At 41.6% G+C, this 25,334-nt stretch overlaps 1 protein-coding gene across 1 annotated transcript in view; it reads right to left on the bottom strand.

Annotated features, from left to right (window-relative positions):
• Positions 1–24,360, bottom strand: part of LOC105049807 (uncharacterized) — a 24,793-nt gene extending 433 nt beyond the window's left edge. Inside the window, exons 1-2 of the mRNA XM_010929568.4 lie at positions 24,162–24,360; positions 2,288–2,462 (exon numbers count right to left, since the gene is read on the bottom strand). Coding sequence (XP_010927870.2) covers positions 2,288–2,462; positions 24,162–24,297 — 311 coding nt within the window. The 5' untranslated portion in view covers positions 24,298–24,360. The remainder of the gene's footprint in view (positions 1–2,287; positions 2,463–24,161) is intronic.
• Positions 24,361–25,334: the final 974 nt, after the last annotated feature.

Below are 25,334 nucleotides of genomic sequence, written 5' to 3'. Positions count from 1 at the left end.
GAAACTGCATGATACCAATATGTATAAAACTTAGAAAAGAATGATAACAAATATGCCATAGGCATATGATCGAGGTTTTAAATCCCGTGAGGAAGAGATGTTCCGATATCTTCATGGAATGGAATGTCCCGCTATGCTGTCCTATCCCGATAGCCATCCCGATAATGCATCTCGAAAGATATCCTCTATCTCTCTCTCCTTTTTTTTCTTTTTTTCTTTTTTTCTTTCTTTTCTTTCTTTTTTTCCTTTTTTCCTTTTTTTTGTCATCCCTTTCTTTTTTTCTTTTTGTTCTTTTTTCTCTTTTCTTTCTTCCTTTCTTTTTTTCTCCCTTTCTTTCTTTCATTTTTCTTCTTTTTATTCCTTTCACTTTTTTCTTTTTCATCTTCCCTTCTTTCTTTTCTCGTTTTTCTGCATGGATGAGTTTCGGAGTCCCAACCCTATCACAGTCTCATTTTCTTACAAGAACGGGATGGAATGGCTGGGACACCCTCTGTCCTATCGGGACGTAAAATCTTGCATATGATTACATTCTTATACAATCAAGAAAATGCATAGCCAAGATCATTGATTTAACTAAATTTCGTAACCTTAACAGCTTGTTCAAGTGTTCTAGTTCAACCAGTGACGGCCAAATGCTTTATTATTATACTATCAGGCAGAAGTGGGAATAGCATATGGAGAAGAATTACATGAGATCAATGAATATTTGACCATGGTATATATAGATTCCTTGAGTATACAATAATTAAACTTATCTGATGTAAACCACATATCACTTCAACATTTTCATCATTGCAATTTTCATCCAAGTTAATCCTGTTAGGGATGGTCATGTTGAGCTCTTTGGTGAGATAGAGGGTTATTCTCCATAGCAGGGAGATTTCTGGTGTTCGGAGGTCCATCCTCTCGCCGTTTGTTTTTCATTACCTAAACATGAACTGGTTAGGTACTTCATGGCTAACTTTTTCCTCTAAAGTTATTGTGACATTGATGTAATGCTTAGTTGCCATCTTCATTATCTAACATTCTAAATGATCATTTTCTTCTACCATAGTTCTGTGTTGTTTTCACCCTCAGGTGTCCACTGTTTCAATGAATACCTTCAGAATCTTACCGCCCAAGTACATCATAGTCGCTAATCTATCAAATGCTATTTGGGATCAGACACAATCATATCCCTTTTCCTTCCATTTCTGTATATCATGTGTATTTCTCTTTGCTTAAATTTATTTCACCCCTTCTTCAAAATTGTTTTACATTAAGTACGTTTAATAGTAGACCTTAGATTTTATTATAATTGTATAGATTGTGTTCTTTTGTCAGTACTTTATGCCTTCATGCTTTCACGAAGTAATATAGATAAAAATTTATTCCAATGCATAAAATAATATATAACTTATCAGGAATACCTATCAGACCTATCAGATCATAACTAATTTGATAGAGTACTAAAATGATGGATTGCCTAGCTTTGTGGGCTACAGCATTATGATGTTGATGAAGATTCAACAGAGAGAGAGAGGGAGAGCACCAAAAAAAAAGAGCTTCCATTGAATAATGAAGAATGCAAAATCAATTTATACAAAGAAATAATCCAAAATCAATTTATACAAAGACACCTCTATTACTCTGGAAGCACAATTTTATGACTTCCAGGCTCCCTCAACCCACATAACAACAAAAACATATAACTTTTCTAACATTACTCCTATTAAACTTATATAGACTTAATAAGTCCATCATTCTTTGTTTTAAACAAAATGCTAACAAGTAACCAATTAAGAATTATCTCTGAAAATTTAAAAGAATCTAAACCCACAAAGATCACTTTCCTATTATAAGGTTCTTATGTAACAACCTAAATTGCATCATTGATTTTTACGTATTAGATGGTTAAAAAGCAGAAGCCTACGAATTATGAACTTAAACTAATGGGCACCCAATGTGATGATTTGGATATGCCCACTGAAAAGTTGGGGGCCCTAAGGAAGAAGTTGGACTTGTCTCAAGGTGGGAAAGAGGACCTTACATAGCCATGTGAGAAAGTTTTTTTTAATAAAAAAAAGGCATGTGAAAACAAGGTAGATAACCTTAGTTAGAAGCTTATAAATCCAATTCCCAGTTGTTAAGAGTGGTAGTCGTCATAATGATTTAACAAATAGTCCTCTACTCAAGTGTCCTTAAGCACCAAAAATATGCCAGGTTTAAATGTAAATACATTATTTATCACAAAAATGACAATCAACATCATGCCAAACTAATGAAACAGAGTCATTAAGTTACTTACTCAGGTGGAATGTTTCCTCTCCCATGGAATAGCTTCCCCACATTTGTGTATCTTCGGTTTTCATCGTACGCAATTCCTCTTCCCATGCCATAACCAAAGCCAATACCTATTCCACATCCAGCACCAAGTCCAAACCCAAATTGTAAACCAGGAAATCCAGCACCTATGCCCGCACCTGTTTAATAAGTAAGAGCGAAAAGGCATCCGCATATATCAGCAATTTAGAAAAGACCATATCAAGAGAATATAGATAGCATTACAAGTCAATTTATCATTTTAAATTACAGTAGGAAAAGATTTTTCCTTCCTGAAAGTATGCAATGATTAACTCTCAGCCAAACCAACTAAAATGCAAAGAAGGTATTCTTTTTTCCGCAATTCTGCTTGGTGTTACCTATGATTATGCTTTAATGGTAAAGACTTGAAATTTGATGTCCCGTCCTCTTCCTTCCATCAATAATAAAATACTGTTATAACAGAATAACTAGGATTTTAAAACTGGTCGATGGAATTGCAAAGAATCCATGCCTGCCAATAATGTGCAGCAAATATGTAAACCTTATGCAGATGATTAGAAATATGGCACAATGGCTGAAAGTCTGAAACAAAGTCATTTTGAATTAATTAAGAATAGGTGATGGTTGGTGATAATCCTTGTGGGCTAATCAAGTACCAAAGGCAGCTAACCTGTAAACAGGTTGGGTTGGGATCAGATCCATGTTCAATATGTATCCGAACCCAATAATGTATGGACCTGAATCTGATCCCAACATGACAGGCAAGATCCATATTCAACCAATATTGGATTGAGTTTGGATTCCAGTTAATTATCACGTTTGCTTGTGTTCATGTAAGGAGATACTTAGGTTTTCTGCATGCTAATATTTTTAATTTTTTCCTTCTATTTTCCTTCTTCCACCACTTAATACAATAGTTTTGAAATTTTTTGCTTTAAACACTACTTGCCCACATACTGTAACTTAGATATTCTATCACAGCAAATGACTAACAAATATCTTGCTTAATATAAGCAATAAAAGGCTACATGACCTTTAAGCACATTTAGTTTCTCCACAACCATATAAGCTAATGTTGCAAATAAAAAACTTGCAGCTGAAAGTAGCACAATAGTTCATCAATCTCTAAAATATATCAATAATTCTTATCTCAACTTTTGCTACAGAAGCTTCCTCTGACACTGCCTCAAAGAATTTCCTCAACATTTCAGTTTTTCAGAATCACAGAGTTCCACAACTTTTTAATACTCAGGCACAATGAGACAGAAATGGAGCATCATGCTAACATTAGCTAGAAGTTTTGGGCATATGGGGACACCTAGACACTTGGCACTCATGCCAGCTATCAAGGTAAAACATAAGCACTAGTGGGAGGGTACTTGAAGGTATTTTTTGGTGAATGTACTTGAAGGTATTTGATTTCATGCATCCAAGATACAGAAGGCATGCTATGTACATAAGACTAGACAAGAATAAAAATAGAGGGCAAACTATCTCTGTAAGTTCATATATTTATAATTACATCTCTAGCGAACTATTTTTTTTTAATATTTTCACTGGTTAGTGGACAAATATACAAACTCTATGCTAGAAAGATAAACAGAGGAATTGATTCATGTGTGATGCCAAACAACAACAGTATATATTGCCCACCATAACCATAGGTATGTCATTATATTTTGTTGTTGTAAACTTGCCCTTTGGATACATAAGTATTGGATTAACCATTGGAACAATTGATTAATTTTAACTATATTATGTGAAGACCATTTACTTTTTGTGAAATCAACACAGCCTTTGATTGCTTATATTGGATTGAGCTTTTATTGCTCCGCAAGATATCCTAATGTTGTAGTCTCAGTAAGCTGTCAAGTACCTTGAACAAAGAATTCTTAAGGTGTTAAGTCTTGGACAAAGCAAAACAGAGCAAAAAATACCATGAAAAATACAACAAAACCATTAAATTGGCCAAGGTAAAAATGAAATAAACTGGAACCCATAAATGAACATTAATCAAGTTCAGATCTGATGCATTTTAATAGGTTCAGATTTATGTCCAAATCTGATACAGGTTGTCAGGTTCAAATGCAGATCTAGCATGGAGCCAACTAAAGTCTGACCTCTTTTTCTTTCCCCTTGTTAAAGGAAACAGTTCCTTTTTGGAATGTTTGACATTTTTCAAATTGATGAGTTGACTTGCATAGTATTATTTTGGACTGTAAGTCATTTAGCAGGTTGGATTTGAATCATTTGATTATTGGAACACTAAGCAGCAAGACATTGGTGAAAAATCATGATGAAAATTATCAGGAATGTGGCTGATTGCTGGTAGTTACTCCTTGTTGGCTGCCCGGATGAGAACCAACCAGTGGAGAGTTGACCCAGATATCTATATAAAACTTTGACAGACTATGCATTCTAACATGTACATGTTCAGTATGTTGTCCATTGATGCATCTTTAGTTCTCTCTGTATGCACACAACTATCCTAAGTATAGATTTTGTCCATTCATATATCACCATCAGTATGGCAACATGCTACTGGTGAGCAAATATTGGCTTGACACCTTCACTTTAATACCTGTGCCTCGTATTTCATGGTATCCAGGCACCTAAGCCTGTGGCAAAGGGATATGATACGATCCCTAATCTAAAAAAGAAACCCCTGCAATGAACCTATATTTATTTTCTATATATATATTTTTTGTTTTTCCTAGTTTTATTGGAATTAAGTCCTTTCTTGTTAGTCAAGGCATCTTAAGCTGTAAACACGTAAGCCCTAGGGCATGAATTATCAACAAAGAGAAACAATGTTTTAATCAAGGCTATCCACCCTGGAAGTGGTCTCTAGGAGATTTGGATCCTCTTGAAGCGATCCATCTTCTTCCTCCTTTCCTATATTTTGTTATTTAAGATATAACAGTATCAATATCCATTACTATCACATACCATATCTATATGCTTGCGATCTTGAGAATCTAGTGCAAGGGAGTGATGCTTGGTATGATCGCTTGAACAAGGATTTGACTGACATATGCAATGATATGCAGCTACTTATGGTAAAATATATACCACAAGTTTTTGATGCACCAAAGACAAAGATTTGCCAATAAGAGTCCAAAAAAATGGTATAATCAGAGATGAAGCCATTCAAGGAGGCCAACGAGTTGCAGATGTTGAACATTGAGGCTAAATTGAAGCAAACCAAAACCGCCATCAGCAATAACATTACCACCCTCATTGATCTCAAGTAGTTGATTTTCGTGATGAATATTGTTAAGAATAAAACATAGAATCATGGTGAATATCATAATGAGTTGTCAAGATCATGACTACTATGGTAAGCATGACCTCAAAGATTCCAAGATCAGAATATCATGGCTATTATGGTCAGAATATCATGATTATTCTCGAGGATTTCAAGATCAGAAGATCATGACTATTATGGTCAGAATATCATAGCTATTATGGTCCTAAATATCATGACTATTATGGTAGTGATTATTATAGAGATTCCAGGGTCAAATTTACCATACTTATTTGATTATTAGACACAATTGTATAGCTTCCATGTGTGTTTGGATACAATTGCAAAGCTACCATAGTAGCTATTCCCTTTTAGTCTATTTAAAGAGTTATATTCATGAAGATGAAGATGAAAAATACAAAATTATCTTTTCCATTAACATGGTATCAAAGCCAAAACCCTGACCAAAGCAGGCAGCCACCCCCCCTTTCTCTGTCCAGCCGCCATCTTCTTTCCACCTCCCATCATCTCCTAACTCTTTCAGCCCCTGCCAACCTAGATCTGCCCCAGAATCAGATCTGCAGATCTGTCATACCGCCATCCAAATCAGTCCTTTTATAATCTACTATTTGTGTATCAATGTATTTACTGATTTCTGCCTTTCAATGCAGATTTCTTGCAATGATTGTGGAGTTTGTTTTGATGGAATGTAGGTTGTGTAATAATAACCTATGGATTATAAGTCTCTAATAGGGATGATTGGGCTGATCTCAAGTTATTTGTGGTAGCATGATGCGAGTTGTGGAGGTGTGAGGATGTAGTTTGTTGTAGTATTGTTTAGTGAAGTGTTTGAGTAATGACGTCGGGAGAGGGTCCTAAGAGTGTTGAAGTGGTATCCTCACACCAGAAATTAATTGATATGATGCTAGCTGGTGATGAATTCAATTTTGTGGAATACCATTTTCTTATCAAGATCAATGTTGGAGGACTAGGCAAGGAAGAACACCTTACTGAGTTATGTCCTGAGGGAGAAAGAGAAGCTAAACTATGGTTGGCTGAAGATAAGAGACTATTTTCTCAGATTGTCAATTGCATTGATAGAAAGATGGCTCTCTCAATGTAGCATGTTACTACGGTGAAAGAGTTATGGGAGTTATTACATCAGTGTTTTTCTGGGACTAGAAATATGAGAAGGTTATATAGTTTGGCTCAAGAGGTGAGTCGTCCAAGTCAAAATGGGCGAAGTATCATGGAGTATTACTATGAGTATAAACGAGCCACAAAAGATTTTTGTACGACAATGCCAATCTTCACTGATGTAGCTATGATGAAGGAGCAGCGTGAGAGACTATTTGTATTTGATTGGTTGTCTGGATTGGATACAGAGTATGAGGTGATTCGATCACAGTTGTTAGCCAACAAGGATGTGGATTCCTTGTTCGATGTTGTCACTACGGTACTCAGTGCGGCCCGAGAGAGTACCTTCGGTACTAAGGACATGTCTGGTGGATTTGTCTTTATATCTTAGAATAATGGTGGTGGTGGATACAGAGGAGGGAGTGGAGGATGTGATGGTAGAGGAGGACGTGGAGGTAGAGGATATGGTGGCGTGGGAGTCAGAGGGTGTGCTATAACTGTGGAGAACCAGAAAACTTTCATCATCAGTGTCCTAAATCTCCATAGGCACAGCAGATGCAGCCTCAGTATCAGACATCCAGATTTGCTCATGCTGTATCACATCCAATTGATTCAGCTACTCATCATCCAGAGGGTCGCACCGTAGTCATGTCTGACGAGGAGTTTGCAAGGTACATCCAGTTTTAGCAGTCTCAACCATCGACATCCTCCTCTAAAGCTACTCTAGTCAAGATAGATAATCCTGTTTCCTATCTTTCATCCTCATCTCGATACTGGATCATTGACTCAAGTGCCACCGACCGCATGACAGGTGATCAAGGTATCTTATCCCATTATAAACCATCTAATGAGTGCTTTAATGTAACACTAGCAGATGGATCCACTACCAAAGTCTTAGGTAGTGGAGATACATCCATTACCTCTTCGCTACCCTTGTCTTCTATATTATATCTTCCTAAATTTCTTTATAACTTGATGTCTGTTAGATAAATCACTAAAGTCTTAAATTGTTGTGTTATATTTTTTCCTGGCTACTGTTTGTTTCAGGATCTGTCGACTCAGAAGATCCTTGGTAAGGGAAGCGAGTTAAATGAGCTGTATTTGCTGGATGAGGTTGCTACTACTATCCCATCTGGTATGGCATCTACTGTCAGGTCTGACATCTCTCCATTCCAACTTCATTGTCGTCTTGATCATCCATCTCTAGAAGTCTTGAAGAAAATGTGTCCTGAGTTAAGTTCAGTAACTAGTTTGTCTTGTGAGTCATATGAGTTTGCTAAACACCATCGGATGTCATATCCTCCAAGAATGGATAAACGAGCCTTGTTTCCTTTTGATCTTGTTCACTCTGATGTCTAGGGTCCATGTCCTGTTACTTCCAAGTCTGGCTTTCGATATTTTGTAACTTTTATTGATAATTATTCAAGAAGTACTTGGTTATATCTAATGAAATCTCGATCTGAGTTGTTTTATACTTTCTCTACTTTTTGTTCTGAGGTTTGTACTCAATATAATTACAATGCTCATATTCTTCGTAGTGATAATGCCAAGAAATATTTTTCTGATCAATTTAACACCTATATGACACAGAATGACATTATCCATGAAACGTCATGTATTGTTACCTCTCAACAAAATGAAATAGCTGAGAGGAAGAACCGTCATCTTATGAAAGTTGCTAGAGCCTTAATGTTTCAAATGAGGGTACTAAAATATTTTGGGTAGATGCGGTTCATACTACTGCATTTCTTATAAATCGCATGCCGTCCTTGTTCTTAATGGTCGTGCACCTTATACTGTTTTGTTCCCCACTCGATCATTGTTTCCCATTCTTCCAAAGACATTTGGCTGCACTTGTTTTGTATAGGATATGAGATCTCAGGTTAGTAAGTTGGACCCTCGATCACTAAAGTATGCCTTTCGTGGATACTCCCGTACACAAAAAGGGTACCGATGTTATTCTCCCATGCTAGGTCGATACCTTGTATCTCGAGATGTCACTTTTGAATCGAGTCTTTTCTTTGCTAGTCCCTCTCCTTCTACTTCTGAGATGGATTCTATGAAGGACTTTCTAATCTACACGGTAATTATTTCACTCCTACAGCTTCATCTGATCCACCTTGTCCTCCCATTACTTATGTCTACACCCGCCATGATAAACCTCCCGAGTCAGTTGTTACAAGTCCTCAACCAGCAGATCCACCAGTGACTATCTCAATCCTACTGGCTTCCGCATCGTCTGATTCTAATCTTGATCTACCTATTGCTCTCAGAAAAGGTAAACGCAATTGTACCCATCCTATTTCATCCTTTATTTCCTATAACCATTTATCACAGTCAACCCGCTCCTCTGTTACCTCTCTTGATTCTATGACTATTCCTAAGACATTAGATGAGGCATTGTCACACAATGACTAGAGGATAGCTATGGAGGAAGAAATGTCGGCTGTTGAGGCTAATGGCACTTGGGACCTGATTTCTCTCCATCAGGTAAACATACTATTGGGTGTAAATGGGTATGTGGTGAAGATGAAGGCTAATGGTTCTGTTGATAGATTGAAAGCTCGTTTGATAGCTAAGGGATATGCCCAAACTTATGGTGTGGATTATACTGATACTTTCTCTCCTATGGCTATTCTTGACATCTATTCATATAATTATTTCCTTAGCTGCTACTTATTGTTGGCCCTTGTATCAGTTAGATGTCAAGAATGCATTTCTTCATGGTGATTTGCAGGAAGAAGTGTATATGGAGCAACCCCCTGGGTTTATTGCTCAGGGAGAGTATGGTAAGGTGTGCAAATTAAAAAAATCATTATATGAGTTGAAGCAGTCTTCTAGAGCTGTTCAATGATGTGGTGATAGAATTTGGCATGAAGAGGAGTTTATGTGATCATACTATATTTTTCAAACATACTGACAGTGGTTGTATTTTGTTGATTGTGTATGTTGATGATATTGTGATTACAAAGAGCGACGCACAGGATATTTCTTCACTAAAAGAGTTTCTTCAGGCAAATTTTCAAACAAAAGATTTGGGACAACTGAAATACTTTCTTGAGATTGAACTAGCTTACTCAAAAAAGGTATATCTCTTTCTCAAAGAAAGTATGTTTTAGATCTTTTGATAGATACTGGTCTACATGGAGCAAAGCCTTGCGAAACTCCTATAGATCCAAATGTCAAACTTGTAGTAGATGAGCAGGAGATGTTCACTGAACCAGAGAAATACAGAAGATTTGTTGAAAAACTCAACTACCTCACAATCACTCGACCAGACATTGCATTTTCTGTGAGTGTATTGAGTCCGTTCATGACAGCACCCACTACTATACATTGGGATGCCTTAATCCGTATAGTGAGATACTTGAAAGGAACCCCAGGAAAGGATATTGTGTATGAAAATCATGGTGGTATACAGATTGAGGGGTTCACTGATGCTGATTGGGCAGGTTCGCCTAATGATAGGAAGTCTACAACAGGATACTGTGTATTTATGGGAGAAAATTTAATATCTTGGAAGAGTAAAAAGCAAAATATAGTCTCTCGATCAAGTGCAGAATCAGAATACCGGGCCACGGCACAGACAACATGTGAATTGATGTGGATTCGACATCTTCTAGAAAAGATTGGTCATATAGATTCTTCTTCTATGACGCTGTGGTGTGATAATCAAGCAGCTATGTATATTGCATGGAATCCAGTGTTTCATGAAAAGACGAAGCACATCGAAGTTGCTTGTCACTTTGTGAGGAAGAAGATTCAGCAAAAGCTCATTTCCACCAGTTACATACACTCAGAGGATCAATTGGCCGATTTGTTTACAAAGAGCCTTACTCGGACCAGGATTGATTACATTTGTGACAAGCTGGACATGATTAATATCTATGCTCCAGCTTGAGGGGAGTGTTAAGAATAAAACATAGAATCATGATGAATATCATAATGAGTTGTCAAGATCATGACTACTATGGTAAGCATGACCTCAAAGATTCTAAGATCAGAATATCATGACTATTATGGTCAGAATATCATGATTATTCTCAAGGATTCCAAGATCAGAAGATCATGGCTATTATGGTCAGAATATCATAGCTATTATGGTCCTAAATATCATGGCTATTATGGTAGTGATTACTATAGAGATTTCAGGATCAAATTTACCATACTTGTTTGATTATTAGACACAATTGTATAGCTTCCATATGTGTTAGGACACAATTGTAAAACTACCATAGTAGCTATTTCCTTTTAGTCTATTTAAAGAGTTATATTCATGAAGATGAAGATGAGAAATATAAAATTATTTTTTCCATTAACAAATATCAAATAAAATTCTTGAGCATCAACATCCTTGTTGGAGGCATCTAGAATCAGTTCCAACTCAGATATGTGCAATGGTTCTATCGTTAAAGATCAAGAATTCGAGAGTTTGACCATCGAAGATTCATCAGCTTCTGATTCAACAATCAATGCAGCTATTGTTGTTGTTATTGTGAAAGATCTAATCATTCATGAAATCATGGAGAACATGATTGTGGAAGAGTCGATGGTTAAAAAAGAAAAGGAGCTAATCACAAATCTAAACATTGAGGCATCAAATTTTGTTTGTCCAAGGATGGTGATCAAAACTCAGCAATACAAGGATCCATCTCTTGTTTCTTATACAGATCCATTAGCAAATGCCATCATTGATTTAATTTTGACTGACAAGGACAAAGGTTGTCATTAGGGGAAATTTTGCACGGGCCCATTACATGAAAAGGTCCAGAACTCAAAATGACTATGCTCAATAGATCCATCCACTGGAGCCCATCGCCGACTCATGGTTAGCCAAGACTCCCGTCGAGTTAGTCCTTTGCAACCGTCTGATCGACACCTCACATCCTAAGCAGACAGATTATGGCCGACGATTGCTCGACGATGCACTATTGTCGATGTATCCTCCTCGGTCGATCATGTCTGGCCGACCAGCCCTGCACCAATAGACAGATCTCGGCCCGGTACGTCCCTATCTGGTAGCATTTTAAGGCAACCAACCCCTGGTCGTCGCCAACCAATCCTTGTCTCGACAACACTTGGTTGGCAATTTTATTCAAAACACAACACCCGCCAGACAACAACTATCACCGGATTGATAAGATAGCTACAATCACCGCATCCTGAATATCTTGAGTGAAAATCTCGTGCTCCATGAATTACATCCTGATCATGCGGGATCATGCCAACAACTTGCCAACTAAAGCTCTAACTCTCCACTATAAGAGAGACTCAAAGCGGACCCCCAAAAACATACGCTATCATTCTGCCTCTCACACTCCTGTTAAACGAGAGGTTCTGATTTGAGTGTCGGAGGATTCTCACCGGAGCCATCTCTGGTTAGAACTTTTATGCAGGTCGTGCCCCAGGAGGCCAGTCTCACCGTCGACTCCAACGCCCTGACGCCAGATGGATTCTCGCACCAACAGATTGACGCTAAAGGAAGGGCCTTAACCCACTTGAAGTGCAGATCGAGCGCACCAAGATATCATGTCACCAAAGAGAGTTTCATCTCCTCACATTAATGCCACCGCCTCTTGGCCAGTAGAGAGCTAAGCCAACAACCAGGTGCAACCACCAGTGACGGAGACTCCGCCAGCCCAACCGGTGTTGGTCACGATGGACCAATTCAACCACTCTTCCAACAGATTAAAACTCTGACGACCGCCGTCCAAGCGGTTCAAACTATTCTTACACCTCCGTCGGTGGCGCCGTAGCCTAATCAGGCGGCCCCCACGCCCCCCTTGGCGGCGCCACCACCAAATCCGACTTCACAGCCACTGCCGCCACCATAACAGCCGTGGGCACCTCCGCAAAGCCCGGAGAGGAGGCAGATCCGCCAGAGCCGCTTCAAAACTCAGAAACCAAGAAGGCGGCGATCTCCGAATCTCTAATCAGAGCATGATTTAACCCCTGATCGGCGATCTCCCCAGCATTTCGAGGCTTGCACCGCCCGAGACCTTGCCAATGAGAGAGTTTCGAGAGATTGATGAGCGGATCAATGCGATCCGCCATACCCCCTCGACACCTTATGACGGATTCAACAGTGACCCGCCCTTTGCTCCGAGGATTATGCAGGAGCCGCTCCCTCGACATTTCAAGGCTCCACAGTTTGAGACCTACGACGGGACCGCCAACCCCGTCGATCACCTTGAACTTTTCGGGCGGCGATGCTCCTCTATGGAGCGACTGATGCAATCCTTTGTTAGGCTTTCCCCACTACTCTAAAAGGGGGGCTCGGCATTGGTATTCCAGCCTAAAACCAACTTCGATCCATTCTTTTGAAGAGTTGAGCTGGTCTTTCGTCGGCCACTTCATCAGCAGCCGACGACAACAAAAGCGATCCGACTATCTTCATACTATCAAGCAAAAAGAGAGAAAGTCGATCCGAGCCTTATTAGCCGCTTTAATACGACAACTTTGGAGATTCGCGATCTAAATCAATCGGTTGTAATATCTACGATGATGGACGGACTCCTGAAAAACGACCTCAATAGGTTGTTAATAAAGACCTATCCCCGGGATTATCCCGACATATTGGCCCAATTAGAAAAATATGTCCGCACAGAGGTCTTCGTCGAGGACGGTACCTCTATCGGTTCTGTTGTGGCAAAGGGGCAAAATAAGGAGCGCTCTCCAAGACAGGAGGAGAGAACCCGTCAACGTTCTAAGTCTCCGTTCCAAAAGCAGAAAAATGAGGCCCCTCCTTGAAATTGCTGACCCCAGAGTTCCCAGAGAAGGGATCGGCACGCCTCATCGCCGAGGAGATATACAAACTACATTCCATTGAACGTACCAAGAACTCAGGTACTAATGAAAATAAGGGGACAGTTCTCGGAGCCAAAGAGGCTTCGGACATTCCCGAATAGGAGGAATCCAAATAAGTATTGTCTATACCAGCGTGACCACAGCCATGACACAAAGGAACGTATCCAACACCAGGATAAGATCGAGGACTTTATGAAGCATGGTCGCTTTGATCGGTTTATACTTCGAAGGCCGGAGCTAGAGCAGCGAGAAAGACAACAACGGAGATCTCGACCGGTAGAGCAGCCACAGCAGGCGAGGCGGCAGGAAGACCAACCCCCAGTCGACATAATCAACACCATTATCGAGGGGCATGGAGTTGGAGGACTCGACGAAGACAAAGAGGCAGCAAAAAGGTAGAGGACGGGAGCTAATAACCTTCGTCGAGGAAGAGACCCAAAGAATTCAGTTCCTGCACAATGATGCGGTTGTTGTAACCTTAAATATTACAAATTATGATGTACACCGCATCCTAATCGATAATAAAAGCTTTGTCAATATCTTATTTTATGATGCTTTCACGAAAATGGGAGTGCCGGATGATAGATTGGGAAGGATGGACTCCCTACGTCAGATTTATCCGAAACTCTCCCCGTCGTAGAAGTTATCACCTTGCCCATAAAGGTCGGTCGATTCTCCATCCAGTCTACTACCTAGGTTGATTTTCTAGTTGTCCAAGCTCTCTCAACTACAACGCCATCCTCAACCGGCTAGGCCTGAACGCGCTCCGAGCTATCATGTCCACATATCACCTGAAGATGAAGTTTTCGACAGTAAATGGAGTCGGAGAAGTCTGTGGAGACCAGGACTTGGCGTGTCATTGTTATAGCATCGCTCTCCAAAGAGGTTGGCCCATCGAATCATATCGATCGAGAGGTTGGATACCCTTCGACGAGTTGGTTGAGGAATGCGGAAAGACCGTCGAGGACCTCGTCTCAGTCCCATTGACGGATGAAAATCCGGAGCACGGTCCAGATCGGATCAAATCTAGATTAGGTAATGAAAGACCAGCTAACCTCCTTTTTGCAGGCAAACTCGGATGTCTTTGGTTGGATGCTAGCAGACATGCCAAGAATTGACCCTTCAATAATCATGCACCAACTGAATATGAGCCCAAACTACTATCTTTTCAAGCAAAAGAAGAGGAGCTTTCCATCGGAGCAGCAGAAGGTGATAGCCGAGGAGGTGGACAAGTTACTCCAGATAGATTTTATCAAAGAGATGACTTATCCGGAGTGGATAGCCAATATGATCATAGTGAAGAAGGCGAATGAAAAATGACGAATCTGCATTGACTTCACCGACCTGAACAAGACCTATCCAAAAGATAGCTACCTCCTACTAAGGATCGATCAGCTGGTCGACGCCACATCGAACCATAAACTTCTATCCTTCATGGATGCTTTCTCCAGCTATAACCAAAATCGGATGCCGCCTGAAGATAAGGACAAGACATCTTTTATCACTGACCGAGGTCTCTTTTGTTATAGGATCATGTCCTTTGGTCTGCAAAAATGTATGTGCAACTTATCAGCATCTTGTGAACAAAATTTTCAAAGATTAGATTGGATGCAATATGAAGATATACGTGAACGACATGCTCGTTAAGAGCCAATCCACGACGATCCACATTAATGACCTTGAAGAAACCTTTGCCACCCTATGGAAGTACAAGATGAAGCTGAACCCAGCCAAGTATGCTTTCGGGGTCACCTTCGAGAAGTTCCTAGGCTTCATGATTTCCAGCCGAGAAATATAGACCAATCTGGAGAAAATAAAGGCTGTGTAGGAGATGACTCCTAGGACAATCAAAGAGGTACAGCACCTCACAGAAAAAGTCGCTGCTTTAAATCGGTTTGTTTCAAGATCAGTTGAGCGGTGTTTGCCCTTCTTCCAAGTCCTGAAGCAATCGAAGAATTTCCAGTGGTTCGAAGAATGCCAAAAGGCTTTTGCCGACCTCAAGAACTACCTTAGCTCCACTCCACTGCTCGATAAGCTTGATCCTGACGAAGAATTATATTTATACCTTGCAGTTTCATTTGTCGCTATGAGTGCAGTGCTAGTCCAAGAGCAGAACAAAATCCAAAGGTCGGTCTACTACATCAGCCAAATCCTAAGGGATGCAGAGACCAGATATTCAAAGTTGGAGAAGCTGGCTTAGGGACTCCTTATTGCAGCTCGAAAGCTCCGACCATACTTTCAGGCTCACACCATCATCCTCCTGACTAATCAGCCAATAAAAAGCATTCTCCATCAGCCCGACACATTCAGACGGATCGCAAAGTGGGCAGTCGAGCTTTCAGAATTTGACATCCAGTACCGGCCTCGACCATTCATTAAAGCTTAAATCTTGATCGATTTTATAGCCGAATGCATCATTCCAGATGAACCAACTGAACAAGAAAAGGTAGAGCCACATGTCCTAAATGATGAAGGCCCTTCGAAAGCTAATGGTGATTCCTGGGCAACGCATGTGGACGGCTCGTCCAACTCTGCAGGATCCGAGGCAGGGCTGATCCTCATGAATCTAGAAGAAATGATAGCTGAGTACGCCTTGCATTTCGAGTTTCTAACTACAAACAATGAAGTTGAGTATCAAGCCTTAACCGTGGGGCTCTAAATCGTCAAGGAGTTAGGAATACTAAATTTGAAGGCTCGTAGTGACTCGTAGTTGGTCGTCGAGCACATTTAGGGCCATTATAAAGCCCGAGAGGACAACATGATCAAATACCTCCAGAAGATCAAAGACTTGGCGTCTGCATTCGATAAGTTTGAAATTCAGTAGGTACCAAGGGCGAAAAATTCAAAGACCGATCTATTGTCTAAATTAACGACGTCATCACCATCTGAGTTGCCTAGGACAACCATTTTTGAGGTGATGGACCGACTGAGCATTGAGGAGCCGACAATCGTGTTGCAGATTGATGAGGAGCCCTCTTGGATTGACCCGTTGGTCAGCTATCTTAGAGACGGAACATTGCCTGTGAATCGAAAGGAAGCTCGGAAGATCAAGTATTAGTAAGCTAATTATCTCCTTCATGAGGAAAAATTGTACAAGAGGTCTTATTCATTACCTCTCCTAAAGTATCCATGACCATCTAAAACCGACTATGCACTCAAGAAAGTACATGAAGGTATCTGCGGGAGTCATATCGACAAGAGAGCACTGGCCTATAAACTCCTCAGACAGGATTACTACGGGCCGACCATGCAGAAAGATTCTGAAGATTACGTGCGGCGGTGTGATAAGTGCCAAAAAAATTCCAACATACGACTGCCTGCCATGCCAATTACGCCTATCTGCGCCACTTGGCCATTTGCGCAGTAAGAAATGAATATCCTTGGCCCCTCCCCACAGACATCGGGTCAACGCAAATTCCTGCTCGTCGTCGTGGACTACTTCACTAAATGGGTAGAAGCCGAACCATTGACCCGTATTACAGAAGCAAGGACAGTAGACTTCATCTGAAAGTCGATCATATGTCAATTCGGCCTACTTCGAATACTGATCACCAATAATGGACGCCAGTTCACAAGGGCTAGGTCTGAGAAATTCTATGAGGAACATGAGATATCACACCACCTTACTTTCATCACCCATCCTCAAGCCAATGGTGAAGCCGAGGTAACAAATCGCACTATTTTGCAAGGGCTAAAGACAAGGTTGGACAAAAGCAAAGGGTCTTGGGCCGACGAACTCCACCATGTACTTTGGGCATACAAGATGACGCCAAGAGTTCCAACAAGAGAAACTCCTTTCAGCTTGACCTTTGGGATGGAAGTAATAATACCCGTTGAGATTGGAGTTCCATCGACATGAATTAAGAATTTTAACGAGTAGACCACCTTAGAGAGGCTACGTGCTAACCTACATCTATTCAAAGAAGTCAGAGAGAGGGTGCGCGTTCGCATGGCGGCTTATCAACATAAGGTCACCCGATATTACAACAATAAAGTTCGAAATAAAGTCTTCAGGGTCGGCGACTTGATCCTGCATAAGGCGGAGATATCACAACCTGGAGAGCGTGACAAATTGGCTCCAAATTGGGAGGGCTCATACCAAGTGCATGAGGTCATTAAGCTAGGAACCTACCGACTGAAACAGCTGGATGAGACAGTACTCTCCCGACCATGGAATTCGGAGAACCTCCGAATCTATTACCAGTAATACATCACATGACTCTCCTCAATGAAGTTTTCTTTTCTAAAAACAACCGTCTCTTATCTGCTCGTCAGAAAATAAGACGGTCTTTAATCGGCTTAGTCATTGCAAGCATAAGACGGTCTTTGATCGGCTTAGTCATTGCAAACATAAGACGGCCTTTGATCGGCTTAGTCATTGAAGATGTAAGACAACTTATGATCAGCTTAGTCTGTTGAAATCAAAAGATAGCTTCTAATCAGTATAGTCACTTGAAGGAGCCATTGATTGGCTTTAGATTTGAACGCAACGATCTCTAATCGGCCTAAAGAAAGGATAATCATCAATCGAAAACAAACATACACCCACGACGCACAAGGGAGAAGCAAACTAACTTTCCATTAAAATATATACAAAGAGTGGTGCCTTAAGCACCATACCCCCCCAAAAAAAAAGACAATGGGGGATCAATCCTTATCCGAGGAAAAAGTCCCCATCTCATCACTGTTCCTGGGGAGGAGGTAATAGAGGTCTAACTGCGGCATCATCCGCCATAGGCGAACTTTACAGTCCTCAAACCTGAGGACAAAGATGGTGATGGCGATGTCGATGGCGTCCTTCTCGAATGCTGCAGAGGCCTTGTAGTCCCTGATGCAACGCTCTCGAACCACATGGGGAATCCTCTCGACTTGAGGGGCACCCTCGCCTCCAAAGGACGACGGTGATCGCAAGGCAGACGGCGCCCTACGAGAGGAGGACAGTCCGAGCCACCTCGCCTCCCTCTCGATGGCCCTCCTCTCCTTAACCCAATCCTCGATAGCTTTCTTGGATGGCACATAATGACAAATGAAAAGGGGACTTCTTGCAGAAGCTACGGGAAGAAAGATGGAAGGTGAAGTCCTACTGGCCATCAACCTCTATTTATAGGCACCAGCGCCCACACCAACTGCCAATCAAATGCAGTCACCCTTCGAACCATAAATGGCTCATCTTCCCAATTCTGGAAGTCAATTCGAGCAGCGCTTCATGAACCAAAATACCGCCACATGGTGTGCTTTCACAAGCCAGACATCCTTCCTTAAATATTGCTCCATTGGAAGAAGTGGCAGCCGTCATTCCCCACGACCTTCGTGCACTGGTCAAATCCGACTTGAATATGTTGGAAATCACGAAAAGTCGAAGAACCATCCACAATTAATGCATGAGAGATCCGATGGAAAAGGTACTGAGGAGTCCTCGTCCGAAATAAGAGATCTTCTGAGCAAAGATCGACAACGACAAACGATATCGCACAATAAAAAAAAAGACAACACAAGTTGAGCATTTGCAATTGTGTTTACATAACTTATTATGATTACGGAAATGACATCATCTCAAGAAGACGATGTCAGAGAACGCTATATTTAACTACGACGGGTCCCAATCTCCGAAGCTTCATCGGATATCTCTGCACAAATCTCCTTGCTATCGGAGCCGAGCTTACGAATCTCAACCCCCCTGGACCTATCCTGGAGAGCAGAAAGTTCAGCATTGCCCTCGAGAGAAGTTAGAGAGGTCGAGCCTTGAAAAGGCCATCTTAATCCGATTCCGACATGTCCAGAATCCAACCGTATAGCCTGCATCGACATGCATCGAACCATGTCGTCTGGAGATGCAGGATCGCTCAATCCATGTCCGACCAGGCCCTGGGTTCTTGTGCCTGTCCGCCAAATTTTTCTCAACCTATATTCGGCGACCACATTGCCTGAGTGCTCAAGCTTAGAGATCTTCTTTTGAGCGACATAGAGATCCTTCCGAAGCTGCGCCACATGATCGACAGAACATTTTCTCGCCTCTTTGGCAGTAGCCTTCGACGATTCCAATTCCGAGATCCTGTCCTGAGACCAATGGAGTCGAAGTTGAAGATCTTGCTGCCTGATAGCGGCGCCCCAGGTGGCATCCTCTATGAGCTTGGATAGCCTTGCGAACTCAACCGCCAGCCAAGCTTTCTTAACAGAATACGTCACGACACTCCGACGGTTGATCGTCCTTAACTGATTAACTTTTGCCAAGGCCTCATCTAGGGCTCTCCTGATCTTCGATAGTTCCTTCTTCCGAGCAGCAGCCTTCTTATTTAATTTTTTAACACTCCTTTCAAGATCACCTATACGAGACCTGACCCTTACTGCAGATGCCACCGATAAAGCCTCAACAACCGAAACTAAAGGGGTACACTCGACAAGAGCCCACGAATGTAACTGGACCAACGAAAGAAAAGCGACACAAATTTAGGAAGACGAAATGTTGTCTCATTAATAATTGCTTCCTTAAAAAGAAAAAGGAGGAAAAAGTGCAGATTTCATTTTTCGACTTTGTCTTGAAGATGGAAAGAGCCAGGTGCAACTCCTGAAGGACCAATAACTTCGAAGGGACCAACAGCGGACAGTGGAGAAACCTCAATTGTTGCCTCCTTACTCCTCACCTGCTCCTCGATGGCCTCAGAACTGGGAGGAGCAGGCTCAACCGCAGCCTCCTCATCATCCTCGTCCTCATCCAAGAAGAAAAGATCGACCTCGAAAAATTGGGCAGCGACCAGACGACAGCAATCGTCGAATCCAATCCCATGTCTCTCATTGAAGGAGTCTTGATCGTATTTGACCAAAGCATCGTGGTATGCCTTTGATGCCTTATAGCCATCAAGCACCTTGGCTATCTCCTGCTTGAATTCTTTCGAGGCTTTGAAGGATTCCATGATCGATCGACGGGCCTCAACGACTTTCTTCTCAGTCTCCCGCCTGACCTCGGCAACCTAGTCCTGAGCCCACTCCTTGGCCTCGGCAACTCACCCCTCGGCCTTCTGTTCAACCTCGACAAGTTTTGTATTGGCCACTTAAAGCTCCTCCCCTTTTTGTGCGAGCTCGACATAAACTTTGTTGAGGGATCCCTCAGCTTGTCAGCCTCTGCCTTGGCTGCATGAACATGCGCGTGTGCCTCTGTGGCATTGGATTCGGCTTTTCGACGCAAAACCTTGTGGATCTCCACCTTGCGCGCACGGTTCAAGCTGTCGACCAAAAAATTGAGTACCTGCAAAAAAGTTACAATCAGCAGAAAGGTGAGAGAAGCCAAAGGATAAAATAAGAGATAAGGATGGCACCTGATGCACGACGGTCACAGAGTACCGCTATAAGTCGTCGAAGCCCATGCTAGAGATGCCCTCAACTCTATAAGGAACACCGATCTCTGGGTAAACTCTTTGATAACACTCCAGTCATCAAAGATTGCATCCTCAGGAATGGACTCAAGGCGGGCATCGGGATCCATTTCGTAGGAAGGAGGCATACTACTTGGGCCTGCAGCAGTAGGAAGCTGAGCGGAAGAGGATGGAATCTCACGATGAGATATCGGAGCAGCAGGCAAGGAAACCGCAGGCGATGGAGACGCCGGTGCTAGAACGATCATAAAAATTTGAGCCGGAGCCAATAGAGTTGGACTTGGAGGAGTGGAAGTCACTAAGACAATTGTGATCTCGATCGTCGAGCCACTCTTATCCGTAGCCTTTCATCGGCGGCTCACCAACTTCTTGGAGGCACCTTGGGCGTGAGAGCCTTTCTCTTCTTCGAAAGATTTCGCTTCATTTTGGCGATGTCCTTGGACCTTATCTCTGCAAGCAGTTGAACTTGGTCGGCAACCTTAAAGAAAAGGACCAATAAGACAGACAATTGCAGTACTCACCCCTGGGGTAGGCTTGATTGAGTCCAACATTAAAGAGGATCTCATCGGACACCAACTTGTCGGCCGGAGGAGCCTTGAAGTCTCTGAGGGTTCTAAAGCAACCCTCTTCCTCAGCCCCCAACTTTGGGATCTTGAACACTGAAGCATTCAACTGACCCCAGCTTGGCAAATCTCAGTCCTCCACTGTAGGGCTAGACACAAGAATCGCTCCTTCCACCCATGAACGGAGGAGGGAGCGCCCTTGATTAGAGAAACTCCTTTTTGGGAAGAAAAGTACCATCAATCCTTGGAGTAAGGATGCCTCTTGATGGTGAAAAAAGAGTGAAATAGATCAACAGATGTCCGAACACTAGCCATGACACAAGGGATCAAAAAACCTACCCCGAACCTAAAGGAGTTCGGAGCAATGGCACAAAAAGACAAACCATAAAAACAGAAGATGTCAGGGATGAAGGGATGAATTGGAAACCTTAAGCTCGTCCGGAGTGACTCTTCATACACAGCAAGCCGACTGGGGGGCAGGTTATCTACACGTTCGTTTGCCTTACGAAGCTCAATATCAAAATCAAGAGGGATGCCATACCAAATCCATATTCAGCTCAAATTATCTAGATTCAACATGAAGCCATAATCACTAGGACCTAGCTCGCTCTACTCGGCCATTCTCAAATAAAAAGACTAAAAGGATATCTAGAGAAAGAAAGGAAGAACAGAAAAATAAATAGGTGAAAAAAAAACCCATCTAAGAATGAAGAAAGGAGACAGAAGAAGTGAAGCAGTCACCGGGACCTTCAAAAACCCCTTTGAAGAGTGCATCGTGGAGAAAGAAGAAAAGCCCCTTATTTCGAGAGGCTACAGTAATGGGTAAGAAAAAGGAAGAGTCGAAAAGCTTGACAGCAATTGGAAAAGCCAAGAACAGGTACCCCTCCTATTTATAACCAAGATAAGATAATGCCAGGATATCAAATCATTTCTTTCCAGCAAGTTGCAAGATGTGGCACACGTGGCGTCTCTCCATTCAGTAGACTGCTGTCGTCGGTTATGCAAATCGATCCCACAATTCAAAAAATTGATGTTGAAACGACGTCCATTTAATTCCGTCATGATGACTCAAGTCGTGCCACCTCGCTTCCGCTCCAAAAGTCATACACATCTCATCAATTGAAGGACCTTTTCACATGCTCGGCCTAAGAAAGACAGATGTACTCCTTTCGCCTGACTAAAGTTAGACTCGAGAGTAGAAGGCATATGTTGGAGAAAATTTTGCACGGACCGATTACATGAAAAGGTCCAGACCCCAAGATGATTGTACTCAATAGATCCATCTACTGGAACTCATCGCCGACTCATAGTCAGCCATGACTCCCACTGAGTTAGTCTTCTGCAACCGCTTGATCGATGCCTCATATCCTGAGCAGACAGGTCATGACCGATGATTGCTCGACGATGCACTATTGCCACGTATCCTCCTCGACCGATCATGTCTGGCTAACCAACCCCATGCCAATAGATAGATCTCGGCCTGGTACGTCCCTATCCGATAGTGCTTTGAGGCAACTGATCCCTAATCGTCGCCGACCAATCCTTGTCTGGACAACACTCGGTTGACAATTTTATTCAAAACACAACACCTGCTAACAACAACTGTCACCGGACTGATAAGGTAGCTACAATCACCGCATCCTGAATATCTTAAGCGATAATCTGTACCCCATGAATCACGTACTGATCATGCAGATCGCACCAACAACTTGCTAGCTGAAGCTCTAAGTCTCCACTATAAGAGACTCAAAGAGCACCCTCAAAAAGGTATGCCATCATTCTGCCTCTCACGCTCCTTCTGTTAAACGAGAATTCTAACTTCCATCGGAGGACCCTCGCCAGAGCCATCTCCAATTAAGAATTTTGTGCATATCGTGCACTCAGGTGGCCAGTCTCGCCGTCGACTCCAGCACCCCCGCACCAGATGGATTCTCGCACCAACAATCATGATCAACCAACTTAATAATTTAGTAGCTTGATCACCATATCAGCACACAAGAAGCAAAGACCAACTTTTGCGGAGGTGCATTGAGTGTACCTCATCATGCCATTTGATTGACGAAAATCTTCATTGCAGCTCAACCTTGTGGACAAGGTTGATTTGAAGTGCGGGGAATGCTATGATCCCTAATCTAAAAAAAGGAACCTGCAACTGGCTTATATTTACCTTTTACAATTTATTTAATTTTCTAGTTTTACTAGAATTAGGTGTTTTCTTGTTAGCCAAGGCATCTTAGCCAGTAAATATATAAGTCCTAGGGCATGAACTATCAATGAGGAGAAATCATGTTTTAATGGGAGCTAACCATCCTGGAAGTGGTTTCTAGGATGTCTGGATACCCTCATCCATCTTCTTCCCCCTTCCTATATACTTTTATTTAAGACAAAAATTCAGGGAACTATTATAGAGATTCCTTTTCTTTATTTTTTTATTAAAAAAAATTCTTTTGTTATATTAGTTCGATGGAGCAAATTACATTCAATAAATAACTATCTATCATGATTCACGCAAAGCTAATCTAGTGCCTGGTAGTAGAGTAATTCTTGGGAAGCATAATACATTTGTTCAGATTAGTGGTCTCACCACCAACTCAAAAAAACAATAATAAAAGAAAAAAAAAACAGAAGATTTTGATCGAGTGACGAGATATATATATATATATATTAATAATGCAAGACCAGAGAGATATGGTATCAGCGGAAAGGGGAAAAGGGGGAAAAGAAAAAGCTGACCTCCGAGGAGGCCGACACCGAGGCCGACGCCGCAGCCGGCGCCATACCCGATACCGGGGCCGAGCTTCCCGAAATCTTTGGATTTCAACACCGGGAGGTTCCACAGCAAGCCCTTGCCACCGCCGTTCCCGTCCATTCCGGCTCACTGATCTCTCTATCTCTTACTCTCCCTCCGCTGTTTCCAGGCTATCCCAGGCCATGTTGAGGCCGAGTCCGACCCGTTATGAATGCCGGGCCACAAACGGGTATGCTCGGGAGTCCGGGAACGAGCATTTCAGCCTCAGACGTAGTTTTTAGTTAAAAACTCCCTGTTATCTAGGAGGGGTGTCAAGTTTGAGGGTCCTCTCTTTAGGATTTAGGCTCCCTATATTTTAAAAGAAAAAAAAAAAATCTCATGGAGGAAGAACCCTTGGCGACAAATGGGAGGCTTACCTAAGGCTTTTAATATTTAATATTTTTCATAACTTATATTTTTCATGAATGGCAATATTACACGAATGAAGCTATTAGTTCAATAGGTTTTGTTACAGTCAAGGGTATTCCTGACTCGGATGGATGGGTTGGTTTCTACTTTCACATGCACGAGGTATGGTCCGTTTGACTCGTGGCTTGTAGTTCGGAGCTATATGGATCATTTTAGGTTTTACGGACTTTCACGTACGTGATATATTGTCCGCTTTGTCCTGTAGCCTGTAGCTCGAGAGTTGTATGGGTTATTTTGGATCTTACCGTTTTGTCCTTTTAAAAAAATTTTATGAGGAAAAAAAATCCCACTCTATATAAGCCATACTTCTTTAACTCACAACCAATGTGAGACTAAAGCTACACTCCTCCTACAATAGATTTCAATTAGAAACTATTGTTAATGACATTTTCAACAAATTCTATATTATAATTATATTTAAGCAAAAGATTAATCTTACAATGAATTAACATACTAAGATATGAAGTGCTTATTTTTTACATGCATAAAAGTAGCTATATGTGCGCGCATATGTGTATTGTTATCAAATTGTTCACTGATTATCAATTTAGCTCTAGCCTTCATCTAAATATGACACCTACTGTTTCTCATTTTAGGATCTCAATTTAGTTATGTTAGCTTATTGGATAATTAAATATTACTTACCATAATTATCTTTATAGAAGTTGGTATGAGTAGGTAATCTTTAG

This window comes from Elaeis guineensis, chromosome 8, assembly GCF_000442705.2.
Source record: "Elaeis guineensis isolate ETL-2024a chromosome 8, EG11, whole genome shotgun sequence".
In the NCBI taxonomy this organism is placed as follows: domain Eukaryota; kingdom Viridiplantae; phylum Streptophyta; class Magnoliopsida; order Arecales; family Arecaceae; genus Elaeis; species Elaeis guineensis.
This window is presented reverse-complemented; position numbering and strand designations above follow the sequence as displayed.